This window comes from Lagopus muta, chromosome 5 (genome assembly GCF_023343835.1).
Source record: "Lagopus muta isolate bLagMut1 chromosome 5, bLagMut1 primary, whole genome shotgun sequence".
Lineage (NCBI taxonomy): Eukaryota > Metazoa > Chordata > Aves > Galliformes > Phasianidae > Lagopus > Lagopus muta.
The window spans coordinates 25,969,391-25,986,926 of record NC_064437.1 but is presented as its reverse complement, the minus strand read 5'-3'; the positions used below and the strand labels follow the sequence as shown (position 1 = coordinate 25,986,926).

General features: G+C 43.4%; 1 protein-coding gene and 1 non-coding gene across 4 annotated transcripts in view; both read right to left on the bottom strand.

Moving 5' to 3' along the window:
• COP1 (COP1 E3 ubiquitin ligase) overlaps positions 1 to 17,536 on the bottom strand; it is a 127,024-nt gene that overhangs the window by 13,207 nt on the left and 96,281 nt on the right. For all 3 annotated transcript variants that reach the window (XM_048944174.1, XM_048944176.1, XM_048944175.1), the window contains exon 18: positions 17,297 to 17,457. In XM_048944174.1, coding sequence (XP_048800131.1) covers positions 17,297 to 17,457 — 161 coding nt within the window. The remainder of the gene's footprint in view (positions 1 to 17,296; positions 17,458 to 17,536) is intronic.
• LOC125694279 (small Cajal body-specific RNA 3) lies at positions 4,294 to 4,416 on the bottom strand. Its single transcript, XR_007377487.1, has one exon. It is a non-coding gene; the product is annotated as a small Cajal body-specific RNA 3 (non-coding RNA).

The following is a 17,536-nucleotide window of genomic DNA, read 5'->3' as shown; positions in this document are numbered from 1 at the left end:
AGGACACCAGTGCCACCAGACCTACACCAGTGCCTGCTATCTCCCATGCACTCTGACCACTTCTGCTTTTGCTTCGAGGGGATACCTCAATGCATTACAAACATAGAATGGTGGCAATCGACGCAGGAGAACGGGTTAACACTAAAAGATGTCAGGAATGATGAAGAGATCCATGCTGAGGCAGGCTGGCTGGGTCAGCAAGAGGGGAACATCTTGGCAAAATCTCAAGGAATGGCTGATGGACTGAGGAAATCAATTTATTTAAAACTGATAACAGATTCATACTCTGCTACCGTTCATTTTGGACAGTTTGGCTGTCAAACTTTCAGGGGCAATAGGCTGTCACTGGCTGTCTGTTTGGACAATACCCAGCAAATTGGGTCTCGTACCGATCATAGCTTCTTTGCACTGTGCTAACGAAAGTCACCTCCACCTTCGCCTGATGCAGACGGGAGAAAAAATCTCACATTAAGACAACCACATTCTGACAGTTAATTTGCAAGCTTTAACTGCAATAACGTCCCTTTTGAAGTGAAATCCCACCCCCAAACCCTGATGCTACAGCAACAGCACAGGAGGTATGACAGCTATTGCACAGTCTGCGTGGCAGCAGTGTGCTGATACACTGTGCTGGTGGCAGTGCCAGGCAGGGAAATGGGGCACTGCAAAACTCCAAGCTTCTTGCTTGCAATCTGTAACACCTGACTTCGGCTACATGGAGGTTTAGGGGCAATGGTGACTCAAAACACACACTTCAGCATCTCCCTCCACATCCAAGACAACTTTGAAGGTTTGAAACGTACATTAAAATCCTCACCATTTTGTTGATGGGTCTTGGAATAATATTGCATAGAGACCCAAGTGCTCTGATACCTATGAAACACACAGACTAACTGAATGAAGAAATATACTGGTTTCAGTGCATGGTTTCAGTTCTTCTCCTTAGGCCAGGAGTGGGTTTTTAATAGCAGCTGAAATGAAACCAAGGGTCTAACTGTCAATCCTGAAGATGCCGTCTGCAGGGCCAAAATGAGAGCATGCCTAAGATGCTATACCTCTAGCTAACATTGCATGCAGAGAAGGCAGAGGTTTAGGCATATATGTGACAAGCAGAGCTACAAGCAAGGGTCAGGGAAGCAAGACACAACAGAAGAACAAAAGCATCTGACCCCCACAGATTGCTTCCACCCAAAGGGCTGCAGCAGTGTGGTGTAAGAACAGAAAAGGGAAAGGTAAGACAGCTCGACTTGTAGCTGTATAACCACTATAGGAAATATAAAAATATATACACATGGACTTTTTTTTTTCCTAAAGCAGGAGAAAATGCATAAACCAAGACGCAACTCTGAACACAAGTGTTTCCACATAACAGTTTTTGGCAGAGTGGGAGGAGATGTGTCAGAAAAAGCTAGGGGAGACCTCAGGGAAAGGCACAAGGCCAAAGCCCTGTACAGCACCCTAGAACATGGTATGGCTTTGGTGTGCCACAAATGAAATCACCAGAACCTGGTGAGAGAAAAGGAACAAATTGTTTCTTGCAGAGAAAATGCTAACATTAGAGTGCACACAAGCTTCATGAAATTATCCCCATACTAAAGCTATTTGTAACATACACCTATTTGAAGAAGAGGACTTTGATTTAATGAATACAAGTTTAATTAAAGTAAAACAATACTTTCCATTAATCTTGAAACAATTCACAACCCGCTGCTCTCCTTCAACATTCAATCTAGCTAATGGTATAAACAGACCAAGTGCAGTGCTACACACCTGAAGCCTCCTGCAATGCAGACAAGGCAGTGCAAGTTTTACCATGCCATGTTGTTTTCTCTAGTCTCCAGAAACAGAAAGCTGTCTCTCCTCAAAATGCTGTTTTTCAAAGTGCTCCAGATGCAGCGAGCAAATATTTTCATTGATTGGATTGATGAACACATAAGAAAATTAATAGGAGATAATAGGCTGATAAACTTGAGATTGGCAATGGAAATGTCTACAGCCTCTGTTTTCTTCTTCCGTGTTCTATTCTGGTGCTACAGGGTAAGCATGAATAGGGCTGGGGCAGCTGAGCAGGAAGTTCTCCCTCAGCCAACAGAGACATTTCCTTGCTCACCCATGGCCAAGAAGAGGGCTGGAGTCAGACTGGCTTGGCATCAGCACGGTCTCTGTAAATCCTTATCAGTATGGGCACATGCACGGGTGGCTCAACTGGACCTCGAGCTGGGTCACGTTAGCAAGGCTGGGAGGCAGACTGTTATCTTCCACTTGGAAACCAAAAGGAATCTTGGAATCGCCGAAGGAAGGTATGTTGCAGCCCACACAGCATTTTTGCAAGCGAGCTTTCAAAGGCAGGCCACACTGCAAAATATCAGCACTGATTACCAAACGGTACTGCTGGTACTGAAAGACAGTACAGTAAATTGAATTTTAATAAGGAGTAAAGCTCTGACACTGAAGGTGAAGAACTTCATTAAACAAAACCATAGATTGTACAGATGATACATAAGAGGTTGTTTCTCTAATATCCTTCTGCTGATGCTTTCTCTATTGTATTCATCTGAGGGAGAAGTGAGCAGGAAGAGATGATGGCTATGCCTTAGGTATTGAGAATGATGAGAGCTCAGCTTTATAGCTTCAGTGCAGTAAGTGCAAAGCATGACATCTTCCCTACTTAGTTCTGCAGAATGACCTATTCAAAAGGTAATAATGAACTGCACATCATCTAAAGGACTCAATTGTGCTCCTCTGCTTGCTTCCCTGATCCCATCCTTCTAACATGCCCCAGAATCCAGAAGGACAGGTGAAACCAGCAACAGAAATGCATCTGAGAGATCAGAAATCACCGAGTCATTCAACTATAGAAAAGCATCGCAGATTTCACAACTACGAGAATGCAAAATTAACAGCCTACCAAAAACTGAAATTGAAGTCAGAAGAAAAAAGGTAGGATGTTCTTAGACAAGTTCACTGATTGTGAGAAGAAAAAACAACCCAATCTCTGCACACAATCCTTACAGCTAGAGAGAAAACTCCCATTCCTTGTTACAGCTCTCTGTAACTCAGTCACTTCTGGAGGGATATCAGGAGGCAGCCCCCAAATTCTAATTGCATTTGCTATTATACTAATCATGTGGATTTCAATGGGTAAAATCAGTGGGACTCACATACCAGGTATTCTCCACAATACTAGAAGAGAAGTCATCCAAAAATCTTGATGGGCTTTTTTTGTCTAAGGTCTTTAAATAATTCAGAGAGGAGTTGTCAAGCTGAATCTGCAAAGCTCCCTTGACTTTGTACTCTCACAGTTAGTCTGACTGTCTATTGTTTACGAAGACAAAAGGGAAAACATTACTGGATCATACGCCCAGAGAGAGGGGAGTCAAGGACTGGAGGGACAAGGGCTACCAGTGGAGAAGTCATAAAATCCAGATGGCAAAGCACGCAATAGGTGAAAACCAGATGCACCAGCAAGACGGCGAGAGAAAGTTCCTGGTTCAGTCGTGCTCTAAATAAGCAGCGCTAGCAGTTTCGTGCATAATATCATGTCATTCTTTAAAAAAGGAAAACCCCAAATGCAAATGGTAACTTTAATTAGTTAGCAATTAAAAGCACAACTTTTCAGCTGTACAGCTGCAGCCACCTCTTCCAGATCTGTCTCACTTGTGCGGAGCAGTGACAGGAACCAGGCAGTAGGCCAGCACTTAATAATCATCCGAAGCCCCGGAGAGAGCAATTTCGTCCTACTCGCTTTTGCTTTCAGTCTGTGGGCTCTCTGGGCAGACAAACACAGCGAGAAGATTCTCTAGGTCCCATCTGGGGACACCAGCAACGACTGCAACGGCCCCTGGCATCCCAGAGAGCTCTCGTGCTCCAAAGTGCCTTTTAGGTATAAATATCCATATATATTTTAAGTGACTCTGGGATGTGAACAGCTTTGACAAGGTTTTGCACAGTCATTTCCAATCACAAGTGAAAGCCTGGCTTGCAGCAAATTACTGCTTCACTAAGCAGCAGGAAGAATTGAGAGGGAACAGAAGCCTAGGAGCCCTGTCCCACACCTGTGTATCTCTCCAGAGGGAATTCAATCACTTCCACCTATAAACCAAATGAGGACTTTAAAAAAAAAAAAAAAGGGAAAATGCAATAGCTATGATTATAATCTTGCTTTAAACCACAGGGCTAGCCTCGCTCTAAGCAATTACACACAGTTTTGGGTTGCCCAATGGCCCTCCCCATGCTGTGGGACCATTGCAGCTGGCAGCAGAACAAGCTGTCCCCACACATTTTGGCATAAAACATGTATGGAGGGGAACGATCCAGTTTAGTTGGCTCTCCTAAAGCAGACAGAGACCTCCACTTTACTCTAGGAAGACTGCAAGAGTGGACAAAACACTTGTTTTGCCCACGACTGGTCCCAATTGGTCCCAACAGCTTCCAGTCCTTGAGCATTTTGTGATTAAAGCAGACTTTTATTAGAGTCTTTTATCACAAGCTTCTGAGCGTATCCAATCCTAAACACAACATGATTTTAATGCATGCAAACAAGCCGTCAGAAAAAGGATTCAAATACTAGAAAAGCATCACAAAGTGGGAAGTTCAACTCAGAAGGTCAAAAGCATTCTGGCCACAAGAAAGAGGCTGCACAAAGCACGGGAACAACAGCACTCAGCAACACCCCAAAGACTCTTTCTTAGTCTTTCTTATTTGCTAGGTGACTGCTAGCTAGCAGGAGTGCCTGAAGCCGCAGTGCCTTTAATAAGCTCCTAAATCTCCTGGCCTTGACTACCCTCCTAAACTACAGGGAGAAGCGTGCCAGCAGCGTGCTGGCGGCCAGCATCCTTACAGCAAGGCCATTAAACAACAAGCTGCTGTGGTTGTTTTTTTTTGTTGTTGGATGTGGTACATGCATCTCGAATGAGTACTACCAGATCCCAAATGTTCCTGATCACAAACCATTCTCAGCTGGGAGTCCTGAAATGAAGCGATGGACCGTGGAGTTCACGCATGCCAGCCCAAAAGCCCTTGATAATTAGATGCTTCTCCCTGTTCTTGGGCCTTCAAAAGAGGCAAGTAAACCCCTTAGAAATCATTATCGTGTTCTATAACTGGAGATTTAGGACAAGTTACAAGCTCTACACACTTCTTGCTGAAAAAGAGGAGCTACAGAAGGCATTAATTCTTGAAAGATGCAGCAACTGTAGTACAAAAACACTCTGAAAACATTTTTCTTTCCAAAGAGGCAGCAAATGAAGCAGCAGCGTCCTCCCTCACATGGTGCACATCACAAGCAGCTCACAGGCCCGTGATTTCTTAGCACTGCAAGACTGTAAAAGCATTTCGATCAAGAGGGTAATGTTCTACATCACTGTTTAAGGACAATTCAATCACCTTCTGGATTAAGCCTTGCTCCCGATTAATCTTAAGAGAGAGCAATGAATAGGAAATCCAGGTCCCAGGAACGAAGAAGATTTTATCTTTAAACCCAATTCACAAGCAAAATCACCTCTCTTACAACAGATAATTCTACTACTGTTCAAGTTATTTTCACACAGTGGGTATAAAAATTATCTCCAGATATCTCAAATTGAAAGGAGTGATTTTTACGCGCTGTCTTTCTGAACACAGATTAACAAAACTGTACCAAAAAGAGGAGCTCAGCTATCAAGAAATCCATTAAGCCACCGACAACACTAATAGCAAAAAGGACGTTTAAAAAGATTCAAGTACATAAAGAAAAAATTGTGTTACATAGTACTGGAATTACAGGAATGAATGAGCCCCTGGTGCTGAGATGCACAGCACCTCTGATTTTATATCCTTCAGCAATGTAAGTAGGGGGCACCTGAGCTCTGCTGATGACAGCAAACACTTCTGGCATTTGATCAGTTTTGTTTTATATTTTTAACCTAATCTGCTTCCTCCTCCCTCGATCATTGCCTTTTAAATACTCTTTCTGCACAGATGCTGCTGTTTGCTTATTCCTCCATGTACATCACGGCTCTGGAGCAGGTACCTGCTGCTTCCTTGCAGGCTGCTGGAACCTGAGAGCAAGATAGAGCAGAGATGGGAAGAAATATAGGACAAAGTACAGTCAATCTGAAGATAACAACAACTGTTCTGTGCCAGGACTAAGCACAGCTTATTTCCTGTCACAGCAAAACTATGTGCTCTGCTACATCATCAGCAGAAAGACAGCTCCTGCATAGAGTTCACGATCATCTACTGCCCCAGCTAAGGCATCCAGGGAGGAAATAAATGACACAGGAAGAAACGGCCTCCAAAAAGCTACACGCAGCACATGCACAGGGTAAGGGACAGAGACAACATGGCTCAGCTTGCGACAGGTTCATTACTTCATCCCCTTTTATTTATAGGGAGAGGGACTCCAATTCCACATCTACGTGTTATCTGAAATTAATACAGGAACCCCCGCCTGGCTGAGAACACACTTGTCAGCATTGTAAAACCACTTTCAACCTGCACATAAAGGAGAACAGAAGCCTTAAGAGCCAGCACAAACACAAGCTATCACCTGCTCTGCAGTGGGAAGGGAACTGTAATTCCAGTTCAGGACAACTATCAAAAGCTAAGAGCTGTGTGGTGGGCTCACAGGGAAGCAGCCCTTGTCCCACTTGTATGTTCAGCCTGCTCTGCTCCTGGGGAAAGCAAGGAGCATCATTCTGAGAGCCACAGGATGATTGCAGAGGTCCACTCCAGGATACTGGGAAAGCTGCTGCCAGCCAGCTGCGTCTCCTCACCCCGTCACCGTACACTTATCCAAACATTTATCTAAAAGAAATCTTTAAAGTGGTATTTTTCTTATACAAACATCTGAGCATCAGCAGAGCGATTTTCACAGTGTGACTGCTTACTCTTTGTAAGGTAAATACATCCCCTCACACCCTGAAACAAAGCCACCTCATGCATTCCCAAAGCAGGCTGCAGAACCAGAACAAAAGTTCCACAAGCTCCTGCTTTCCTTCACATTTTCAAAGAGTTTCCAAGAGTTTAAATTTCTTCTTTTGCACTGTCAAGTCAAGCAAGAACCTAACGAAAACAGAAAGCCTACAGAGAGATGAATTCTTTTGTACTAAATAAGGACATCTGTATTTCACTTCCAGCTCATTTTCTTTTTTTTTTTTTTTTTTTCTTCAAACTGCTGCTGGCTCAAATTCATCCCTTCAAGTTCTGCAGCTAACGTGCATGTTCTAAACCAAGGCACATACAGGAGCACCATTAACCTCCTATTTTAATCAAGGATATTTCGCTCTAAATGATCACGGCTTTCCACGAGCACATACTTCCCAGATGAGACAGGCTTTCCATCACGCCGTGGTCAGGAGAACGAACTTGGCCAGAGAAGCCTGCTTGGTAGAAATATTTTTTCCTGGAAGAACAAGGGCTCAGACAATCAAATTGATCAACCAGGAAACAAGGAAGAAAAAATAATCATGTATGCTGCCTTACGCTGGAGGCTTGGCTGAGAATGTGGAGTCCCTGTTAGTGGGGTAGTGAAAAGAGATGAAGCTTCTCCTCCTCCCACTGCAATTAATTTATAATGCTATCTGCAGATTACAGGTAAAAGAAATTATTATTATTACTTTTTTTTCCCTCTTTAAGTAGATCTGAACCTATCTTTCCTCCTTGTACATGCAATATTGCTTATCTTCCCTCCAGAATCTCTCATTATTAGAAGTAAGTGGAAAACAATGCAGTTCTATCTGCCTGCTCCCCAGGCTGCACCTCTTAATATTCATTTCAGACACGCTAAATAAATCTAGAAAATCCAGCTGCAGCAAGCAGCTTACTTTTCTACAGTTTTAGCGACTAGATAAGAGCTCAGGAAGTGATGGTTATGGGCACTAACATAAGAGAGGCACAACTGTTTGAAGACCTCCGCTGCAGAATTCAGAGTGCCTCGTGTAAGGGTGAGCACAGCTCTATTGAGCTGCACAACCTTCACTAACAGCATCACTCTCATCTACAAGGTACCCATTAACTTACTAAGTGTAATTTTCCAGCTGCACTGGATTCCCTTCCTCAGGCAGGGCTGATTAGTCTAATTCTGTATGTACTCTACATACAATAATTACACAGCCTAATTACACAGCCAGGCAGTTGGATTCATTGATGGGGTGACCACTGCATGCAGGTGGCTCGCTTGTCTGCCCTCAGTGAGAATTAGGCTGGGACAACAGCAGAAAGAAAAGCAGTCTTATTTCAGTAGGTTAGAGATTACTCCATTCCTGAGTAGGAACCCATAGGGATCATTGAGTCCAACTCCCAGCTCCACAAAGGACCACCCAAAATTCAAACCCTACATCTGAAAGAGATGCATCAATCCTTTTTGCCAGGGGAAAACCAGCACCACAAAAGCCTTAATTCTTCCTCTACCAGCAGGCAATGTGATTGACACTGAACTAGTCACACGTTGCAAGGTTCTTAGGGTTTTGCTAGTGATAATGGCAGTGCAGAAAGCATAAGGAAACCTTCAGAACAGTTGCTCCAAAGCCAAGCAGTAACTGTTACTGCAGAGACCTACATAAAGCAAAGCTTTTGCAGACAAAACCACCTGCGCACAAATGCTTCCACTTCCCTTTCACCCAGAGATTAAATCATCTGATCAAAATCTTGTGCCGGGAAGAAAAAAAAAAAATCATTTCATATTTTTTCCACTTCATTTAGACTCCGTAAAACATCAAATCCTTGCCAGTACAACCACTTAATTGGGAGCACCAGAGCAAAAGGCTGGTGCAGCTCATGAACTGCGACAACGGAATGGCGGTGACCTGGCAGAACTCAGCATCAGCAGGTGTGCCAGAGAATGAGAAAAAGAGTACCCTGAGGTTGTTCTGACTGAAGCAGTGGCACTTGTTAAAAGGGATGAGGTTATAAAACCACCATCAAGCAGCAGTGAGAGAGGAACACCAGCAGTGAGGTTTCGGACACCCTTGGTGTGGGAATTGTGCTGCTCCACTGAAGCTGGCTTCAAAGGCAGTGGTGAGCCCAGTGCCAAGGGTCTGCTCACAACCTGCTCTGCTCTTACTGCTCTAAAACCAGGCTATTCCTTTAGTGCTGAGATGGGAATTTGACCCCTGCAGTTCCCATCGTAAATGGGAGAAGCTTCACTAAGCACAGAGTGACTGCTGCCTAGCTTGCTGAGAATTGGCTAAAGGAGTCACATCTCACTTTGTGCCAATCAGACTTCAAAATAGATGGTGCTACCATCACAAAAGCCAGATGAACTGAACAGGGGAAAGGGTAACAGTGCTTGCTCAGGTAGTCTTCATGATGAATTTGGAGGAGGGCAGCTTTTGTCAGAGCTTGAGATCAGTCAATACGTGCCAGCTCTGGTACCCACACATCTCCTCTGCTTCATTCCAACAGTGACTTACAGACTTCAGTGTACAGAGATGAGAAGGGGGACAGCAGCATTATTTAAAAAATAAAAAAAAAACAAGGATTGGCCTTTCTATCTGAAGGCTACGAGTTCAGAAAGCAAGCCTAACACCTCTAAGCGCTAGTGCTATAGAGGGCAAAAATCCCATGAGGCTGAGCTCTCTCACAAGAAGAACAAGCCTGGCAAAAGAGAAGCTTACAACTCACAGTAAGCAGGTTTCTAGGCACCATCTGACCAACCAACACCTCTATCAGTCATTGGATTCAGTGTCTTTACAGCTCAGCAGGACATCTATCAGAATTCAGGCCAAGGATCCAACAGCAGCACTACAGAGGACTGGTGAAGAAGAAAAGAAGCCATAAACACCTAATTAGAAAAGCAAATGTGCGAATCTGCTCTTTTTTCCCTTCACAGAACACTCAAGGGTACCCCTAAGCAATACTGTTATATAAGTAATTTTCTATCAAGTGGTATTATTTGGGATACAGTTTATGTGAAGAGCCACATGAATCCATACTGCTACCTCTCTGCTCGTGCCTTGCAGCATTACGGTACAGCAGGGAACCAAGGATGGAGTTGGGAATGAAGTCAAGGTTACAGCTGAACTCCTGACTTTGGCTCATCTGTTATAAAATTCAGACCTGAATAAAGAACTGATGTTTACTAAAGCAACAGAGGCCCGACAGGAGAGAAACAGCCACTTACAAGTTTAATGACAGCTGCACAGAGACTTCTTTGCATCCTCAGCTCACGGTGCGTACCATACCAATGCAATTTCTGATTGCATTGGGATGCTCTTGTTATTTTTAAAAGCAAGGAAACAACAAGAGCTTGCTCAGACCTCTACTTACACCAGCAGTGAGCTGCAATCCATTATCTGTACAGCTGCACCACTGGGATCAGCTCCCGGACTGTAGTGCCAACAGTGTTACGCTGACCGCGGTGTCATTCACTGCTCTAAGAAACAGATGACTCTAATAAGGAGGACCTCAGTCCCACCTGCGTGGCACTTCTAGTGGCATTAGAAGAGATGCACCAGTAAGCAAATATCAGAAGTTTGGGAGTATATTTCATATTTCATTCAGGAAAAATGAGCAACTTTGATCTGCTTTCGCTTCAAAAAAACATCGGCCCCGTGGCAATATTCTGTGATTATGCAGGGAAAAAAGATGCACGCCTCACCTTGCGGAAGGAGAGAGAAATTGAGTTTGCAAATGTAAACGTAAAGCTAACAAAGGAAAACCAAGCCACCTACACTTCTTGGAGAGGCTATTCTTAAAATAGAAACTCAAATGATATCAGAGTGCTGCAGTACCACAGGGGACCTGAACTTCCAGAGCTGAACAAAAGCGACAGGCTCACCCCCTCTGCTCACACCAACAGCAGCTCTGCATCTAGAGTTAACATATGCGTTATGCACCTGCTGGCATGCTGTGCTGAGCCCTGAGATAGCAAAATGAAGGGTGCAATGCATCTTTTTTTTTCTTCTGAAACGCCCCTCACCAGAGAACCAAGTGCCTGAAACCCTCCATCCCTGCCCCCATCGGGAGGCAGCTCGGGGAGCACCCTGCAGCCAGGGAGAGGGAATAAGAAAAGCGCTTACCAATATTTGTCTTCTTGTACAAAAGATTCACACTTAAACACTCTCTCCTAAAGCCTATCATTTACATAATCACATTACCAACATGGTCTTTCACACAGAGTGAAGTGTCAAAATACTGCAATTTCAATATAACGCATGAAACATTAATAATAGAGTATGATGTCCTTCCCCCATGAAGTTCTCTGTGGTTGGACTTCAAGGCTTCCGATAAGGAGTAAAATATTGTTACAGTAACCTGAGCAGTTTTTCAGAATCGATTCTCATTAGTCAAACAGAAAAACAGAGCCCAGAAATTAACGTTTGAAGAGAAGTGGGTATGAGAGGATATGAGCCATGTACAAAACCAAAGGAGCACGCACACTGAACTTGTGACTTCTTTTTGTCTGCAAGGTTGAAATTATTCTGCACGCAAAAATAGTTTTCAAGCAGCATACAAAACAATATATACTGTGTGTGTGTTAGTATGCATAAGTAATATGCTAAGATATGGAGGAAAAAAAAAATCAAGCATGCATGATGTACGGTGTTATCTTGCAATATTCTAGGTTCCACTTTTTTTCTTTAATGAAAACCAGAGATTCCTAAGCAAGTAAAGGAGGAAAAGACATGAAAAAGATAGAAGGGAAATAAAACATGTTTACAATCTAAGACTGGAAGGCGTGAAGCAGCTAAGTAAAGAAGTCAAAAACTTCTTGTTGAAAGCATTGCCAAAGGCCACAGAGAAGAAGAGGACATGCAGAGAGGAAGGGGAAGCCATCACACAGCTCCCAGCTTCACAGCACACACGCTGCAGGGCTTAGGCAAGTTCCACTGACAGGAGGAAAATCTTTGAAGAGTTTTTTCGGGGGAGGAAAGGAAAAGAAAATAGAAATCTGATCAAAGCCTCATCTCCTTACTTTTCTTAAAAGCTGATTGTTCTCAGCTTGCCTTAAACTGCTGTGCATCTCTATCAAGAGGGAGAACACGAAGAATGCATCCCCAGGATACTGCATCTCCAGCATACTGCAATGCTACAGCAGAGAATGACCTGCAAGAACACCAGGTTGGAGATGCTGCACGGCAATGCTGTGAGCCAGCTTCTGTGGAGCTCAGCCCAGGTTTGGGAAAGAAGGGCTGAGCCAGAGAACATCCTTACATGGCCATCCCCATCTGGTAGGGGGAGGCAAGGACAGTTGGGTCTGACTACCCACTGTTTTGTCCCTAAGCTTTAGCTAGATCCCTGATTACAACTGAACTATGACCTGAGCAACAAGATGAGGATGCTGCAAAAACAAGAACATCTTGCTGAAAGTGTTAGGACAAAATTCTCAGCAATTTTGAGGCTTTAAACTTACCAGAAGTGAAGTAGAACAACAAAAAATACGAAGCCTTACTCTTGTGCCTTCTCCCCCCATTCCTCCCCCCCAAATCCCACTGAAATTACCACCACCATTACAAGAGCTATAGCTGCAGTCAACACAAGTTACTCAAGAATGATACTGAATAAGCTTTTGGTTTTTTGGGAATGACAAAGGAGGTTTCATTTCTAATGTTCGTAAGTCATCCAAATTAATTAGTGCTTTAAAACAGCAATGAATCACTTCCCGAAATAATCTGTATTGGCTAAATTAAATCCAGTGAAGGGAGCCAATTTGCTGATTGTAAATTATCAGAGGCCCTGACTAGTTTGTGTGTACATTGTGTACTGTTTATTAGGCTACTGGGAAACAAAGGATGGCTACTTTTCATCACTGAACAAGATTACAGCCCTATTAAATGACCAGCTTATTGTGAAATAATTATGGGTTTCTATTTACAGAATTCAAGCCAGACATCATTAAATACAAAGCTGAGTGTCGAGAGAAGAGGAACAAACAAATGGAGGAAAAGCTTCCTTTCTGAAGAGCTGCACCAAAATCCACCTGGAGGGAATATTTCCATCTCCATAGATTAACGAAAAGAAGTTCAGAGATGCAAAACTAATTATGTAAATGCTTCTGTCGTATGACAGTGCCTAAAGGCAGCTTGAAGCCCGAGTCCCTCAGCCTCCTCCTCTCTGTTGCTGCTGGACAATTGTTTCCAGACCCCCCTAAATCCAGATGCCTTCTGAAGAGTGCCAACAAGGTGAGAAGACACACAACCAGCATCTGCCACGTAACACAGAGGAGATGGATTCACAGTGCTGCCTTTCTTCCACCTGCTGTGGAACAGCAAACACCCAGCACACACACACATACGTAAGTAAGGCTTTACCTATGCTAATTTACATGACATTTTCCTGCTCATATCTTTATCTCCTTTCTGGTATCAAAACCTTAACATTTCTGCTTGAGAAACCTTTCCCCAGCTCACCTGCTTATCAGCAGTAATGAATACTCATGCAAACAGGTACAAAATTAAATGGCTTCTTTACAGTGATTATGATAGATTGAGCCACGCTTAATCTACATAATCAAATTGCTTCTGTGTTCAGCAGTAATACCTTTTTGCTGTCCTGGGAGCAGGTTCAGCATTGGTTTCTCTTCTGACAGCTTCTGAGAAGTGCTAACTGCAGATGAGAAAGGGGCTAGTTGAGATGCAACCATTTAACACAGATGTGTGAGGCACATCCTGAACTCTGCAATATAGGAAACCAGGTCTAACGAAAGGTGCTCCCTTTAGGGAAGGAGAAAACACCATGTCTTTAGTCTGCTTGGATGCTAACAAAATAAAAGACTATTTCTAGACATTTCAAGACCAGAGTTGGTTCTCAAATAAATTAAGCTAAATCTTGCCAAGGTACCAGAAATAGAGGCTGTATTACAAAAAGTAGAAGGTCAGGTTGAATATTAGGAAAAACTTCTCCACAAGAGTGGTTGGGCACTGGCACAGCTGCCCAAGGAGTGTTGGGGTCACTGTCCCTGGAGGTGTTACAGAGCCATACAGATGTGGCACTGAGGGATGTGGGCACGGTGGGGTGGGCTTAGGGGTCTTTTCCAACCTTCATTATTCTATAATTCAGCAACATATCAAGTCACTTGGGCCAAAAATTTCCCAAAGCCTTCTCTGTTCTAGAGGAAAAAAAGTGAGAAATGGCATTCCTCACCTGGTACAAAAAAGTGCCTTAAAAAAAACAACACACAAAAATAAACCCATTTACTTATGTTGAAAATGCAGCATCAAGAGAAGCATGAAGGCTTGCTTCCTCGAGTACATGCTGAAACATTTGTTCTTTTTGAACAGTCTAACAGAAACATTAGCCTACAAGCTAGTACTCTCATTTCTAAACATTACCTAAGAGCTGAAGAAGTGAATAAGCCTTATGCAAAATGCTAATAAGCACTTACAGAGAACAATTTCTCTAACTCGTTACAGCTTTGACACACGTGGAGAAAACACATTGCCTGGACCTGTGCAGCTGGAGAAGTGACAGCTGTAGCAAACAGATTTCTGCGTCGTCTTAAGCAAGGGAAGACCATGGAAGGGGAGAAAAAAAAAAAAGAAAAAAAAAGAGATGGGTTCTGGCAAGGACTGCTGGCACAGCTTGACTTTGGCTCAGGAGGAAGGAAAAGCTTGAGTTACACAAAAATAGGATTAGGAAAGAATCAATGACATTTCATCTCAAAGTTTTAGCTTAAGTTTTAATTAGGATCCAAGATTTTGCACTTAACTGCATGAAGCAAAGGAATACACGTACTGATGCTTCCCAAGATAACTGACAGATCTGAAACTTACCCATCTCATCTCAAAAGGTTAATTAAAGAACAATCCTTGAGAGCAACACCGTAGGGAAACAGAAAAGAGTCTGCTCCACCTGGGAGTCCTAGGGAAAAGCTGGCAGGCAGCGCCCGCACCCCCACCTGGAAAGCTCCAGTTTGCAAACTGTAATCAGTGCACAGTGACCACTGCTGTGGAGACCCAAAATGATTTTGAACCGGCCCAGCAAGACACTGAGAAGAGCACACAGCTTGCCCACAGTGTTCGTTACGGCTCCTGGGCAAGTGCTGCAGTCTGGGCTGTGCTCTGTGTTTTGACACTCCTCAGCAGAGCGCAGAGCGATTGCCACCAGCAGCCAAAGGCAGGGGTGGTAATTCTTATAATTAGGAAACTAAGGCAGAGTGAGTCACCCAGGATCAAAGCCTGCAATTAACCTAGAAACAGGCGCTAGGTTCCCCAGTGCCCGTACACACTGACTGTGCTGCAAAGCAAAGGACTTCTCTCATGCCAGCATCATTAAGAAACACGCCAGCTTTTAGGGAGCCTATATACAAAGCTCATTTGAAAATTTTATGCCTATTTAAGAGACATCATCAAAAAGGAGAATAAAAGTTTCATCATTTGAACAAGATTTTGTGGATGTGAGTGACCTTTGGTTGTGCAGTAATTTAATTTACTGGGAACATGAGCAAAGTCTCAATTAGGTCTGAGAGGACCACTGCACCACCAGAAGAGGAAGGGAAGAGTGCAGATGCAGGGCTGGAGAGCACTTCACCTCTTGGGGAGGCTGCAGGGATAGTACAAGGCAGCAGTGAGGCTTCCTGGCCAAAGCCAGCACAGTTGCTTGCTAGGCATGTAAAGCAGGTTGGCAAGTGCTGCAAAAAGAAGTGAAATACTGAAGCAAAACACCCAGCTCTCAGACCATAGATAGTTTTCCTAAAAACTGAAGCCAGCTGCTGTGGCTGTTATGGGAGATGTTGAAATTTGGTAGAAGCCCAGAGGAATGATAGAAAATAAAACCAGGATGGTGACAGATTCTGAATGCTGCTTAACAAAGGGAAGCTTCAATGTTATTTGGTACAATGTTTATGAGCCCAATTTAACTGTTACATTTTAAAATTCTCTCTCACATTCTCATCACTCAGAATTTTTTGTTCCTGTTATGGAGAATTGTTTGACGGCCTGTGGTGACCCCACAAAAGACTGTCAGTGGCCTGAACAGAAGGTTTGCCAGAGTAAGGCACAGTACATCAGAGACAGAAAAGGCTGATAAGGATGGATAGCAACAGAAATAATCCTGGAGTTGGGACCACTGTTAGTGTGCAGCCTGTAGGAAAGCTGCACAGCAGGTCAGTGGGCAGGATAGCCCAACAGAGAAATACTGCAGCAAAGAAAACTTAAGAAAGGGTGTCTACAGACACAGAGTTTTTCTGCAGCATGTTTTAATCCAGCAGAAACATGAAATTACACAACTTCCTAAAGGAACTCTTCATCTGAGACGTGACAACTGTGTGTACCAAAAGCCCAAAACTCCCCAGCAAGGAAAGTGTTAGTGACCCCACACCATTCAGCCTGATGTCCACAGCTCAAACGGAAACCGCCCACTTTTTGCTTTTTGAACTGAAGAGCAATCTTTCATTTTAGATACTCGTGGTGGTTTTTTTCCCCTTGTTTTTTTTTTTTTTGCTTTTTTTTTTTTTTTTCTTAAAAGCATTCATCTGAAATAAGTTTATGGCAGTGACAATTGAATCACGGCTGTGGGGGCAGTTTCTTCATACATTGCATTTACAAAGATAACGTTTTAGAATTGGCAGATGCTACCCTTCTAAAGTGTTATCTTTGTAAATGCAATGTCTAGAAACATCAATTAGGCAACATTCCACTTCAGCTACTTGATTGACTGCATTTAGGATGAGATCCTCTCCTTCTCCTCCCAAAAAACCAGTTAAGTATCTGATCTGCAAACACTTGCACAGAAGAGTCACTCACTTAAGTTCTTTATGCAAGGTTTTCAAGGACACTCAGAATTTAAAAGCAGCATTCTTGGGTCTCCAAAGCTTCCCCACACCTAAAGGATGCTCAGAAATGTGGATTCAGGTCTGCTTGCAGCATTAGTACACACTTCATGTATATGAACTGCCTGTCACTGATGTACTCATTGAAGTAACTGCAGCCAGGGCTCACCTCTTTTATATATTTACTCATCCACACATGGGGCACACATTTCAAATAGCAAGCCACGTATACGGGGTAACGTTTAAACCAGAGTACACAGAGAGTATCTGTAACTGCCTTGATTAATGCAATGCTTTTGCTAATGCACACACACAAGTGAACGCCAGAAGTATAGTGCTGCTTTTAGGATTTCAGACACAAAAGTAAAGGTACTCAGACCCATGGGTGGAAACCATCAGGCCACAGCAGTTTCCTGTCCCCCAGCATCCTCTCTCTGCAGCTCACAGCACTTCAGTCATTCTGCAGTCTTCACTTTCTCAAACAGGTCTGCAATACTCATGAACAGGAAAATACCAAACGTAACCAAACCCTCAGCAATGCCACTTGCTGTAAAATCAGGAGGCATCCTTTCAGCACCCTGCTGTGTGAGTGAGCAGAAAGCTTACCCCATCTGGTAGTGCCCTCCAGCAGACAGCACTCACAAATTCATTTGTGTCATCTTCTTTCCGGTCCTTGTCCAGGACGCTCTTGACTGTATCAAACTTGAATGTCAGGAGTGTCTTTGAGAGGCCTTTATAGTATAGGTAAAGGGAATTATTTTCACTTCCTAGAAATAAAAAATACAGAAGATCATGTTCTGGAAGCATTAAAAAAAAAAACAAAAACCAAACAGTTTCTTAGCTCTT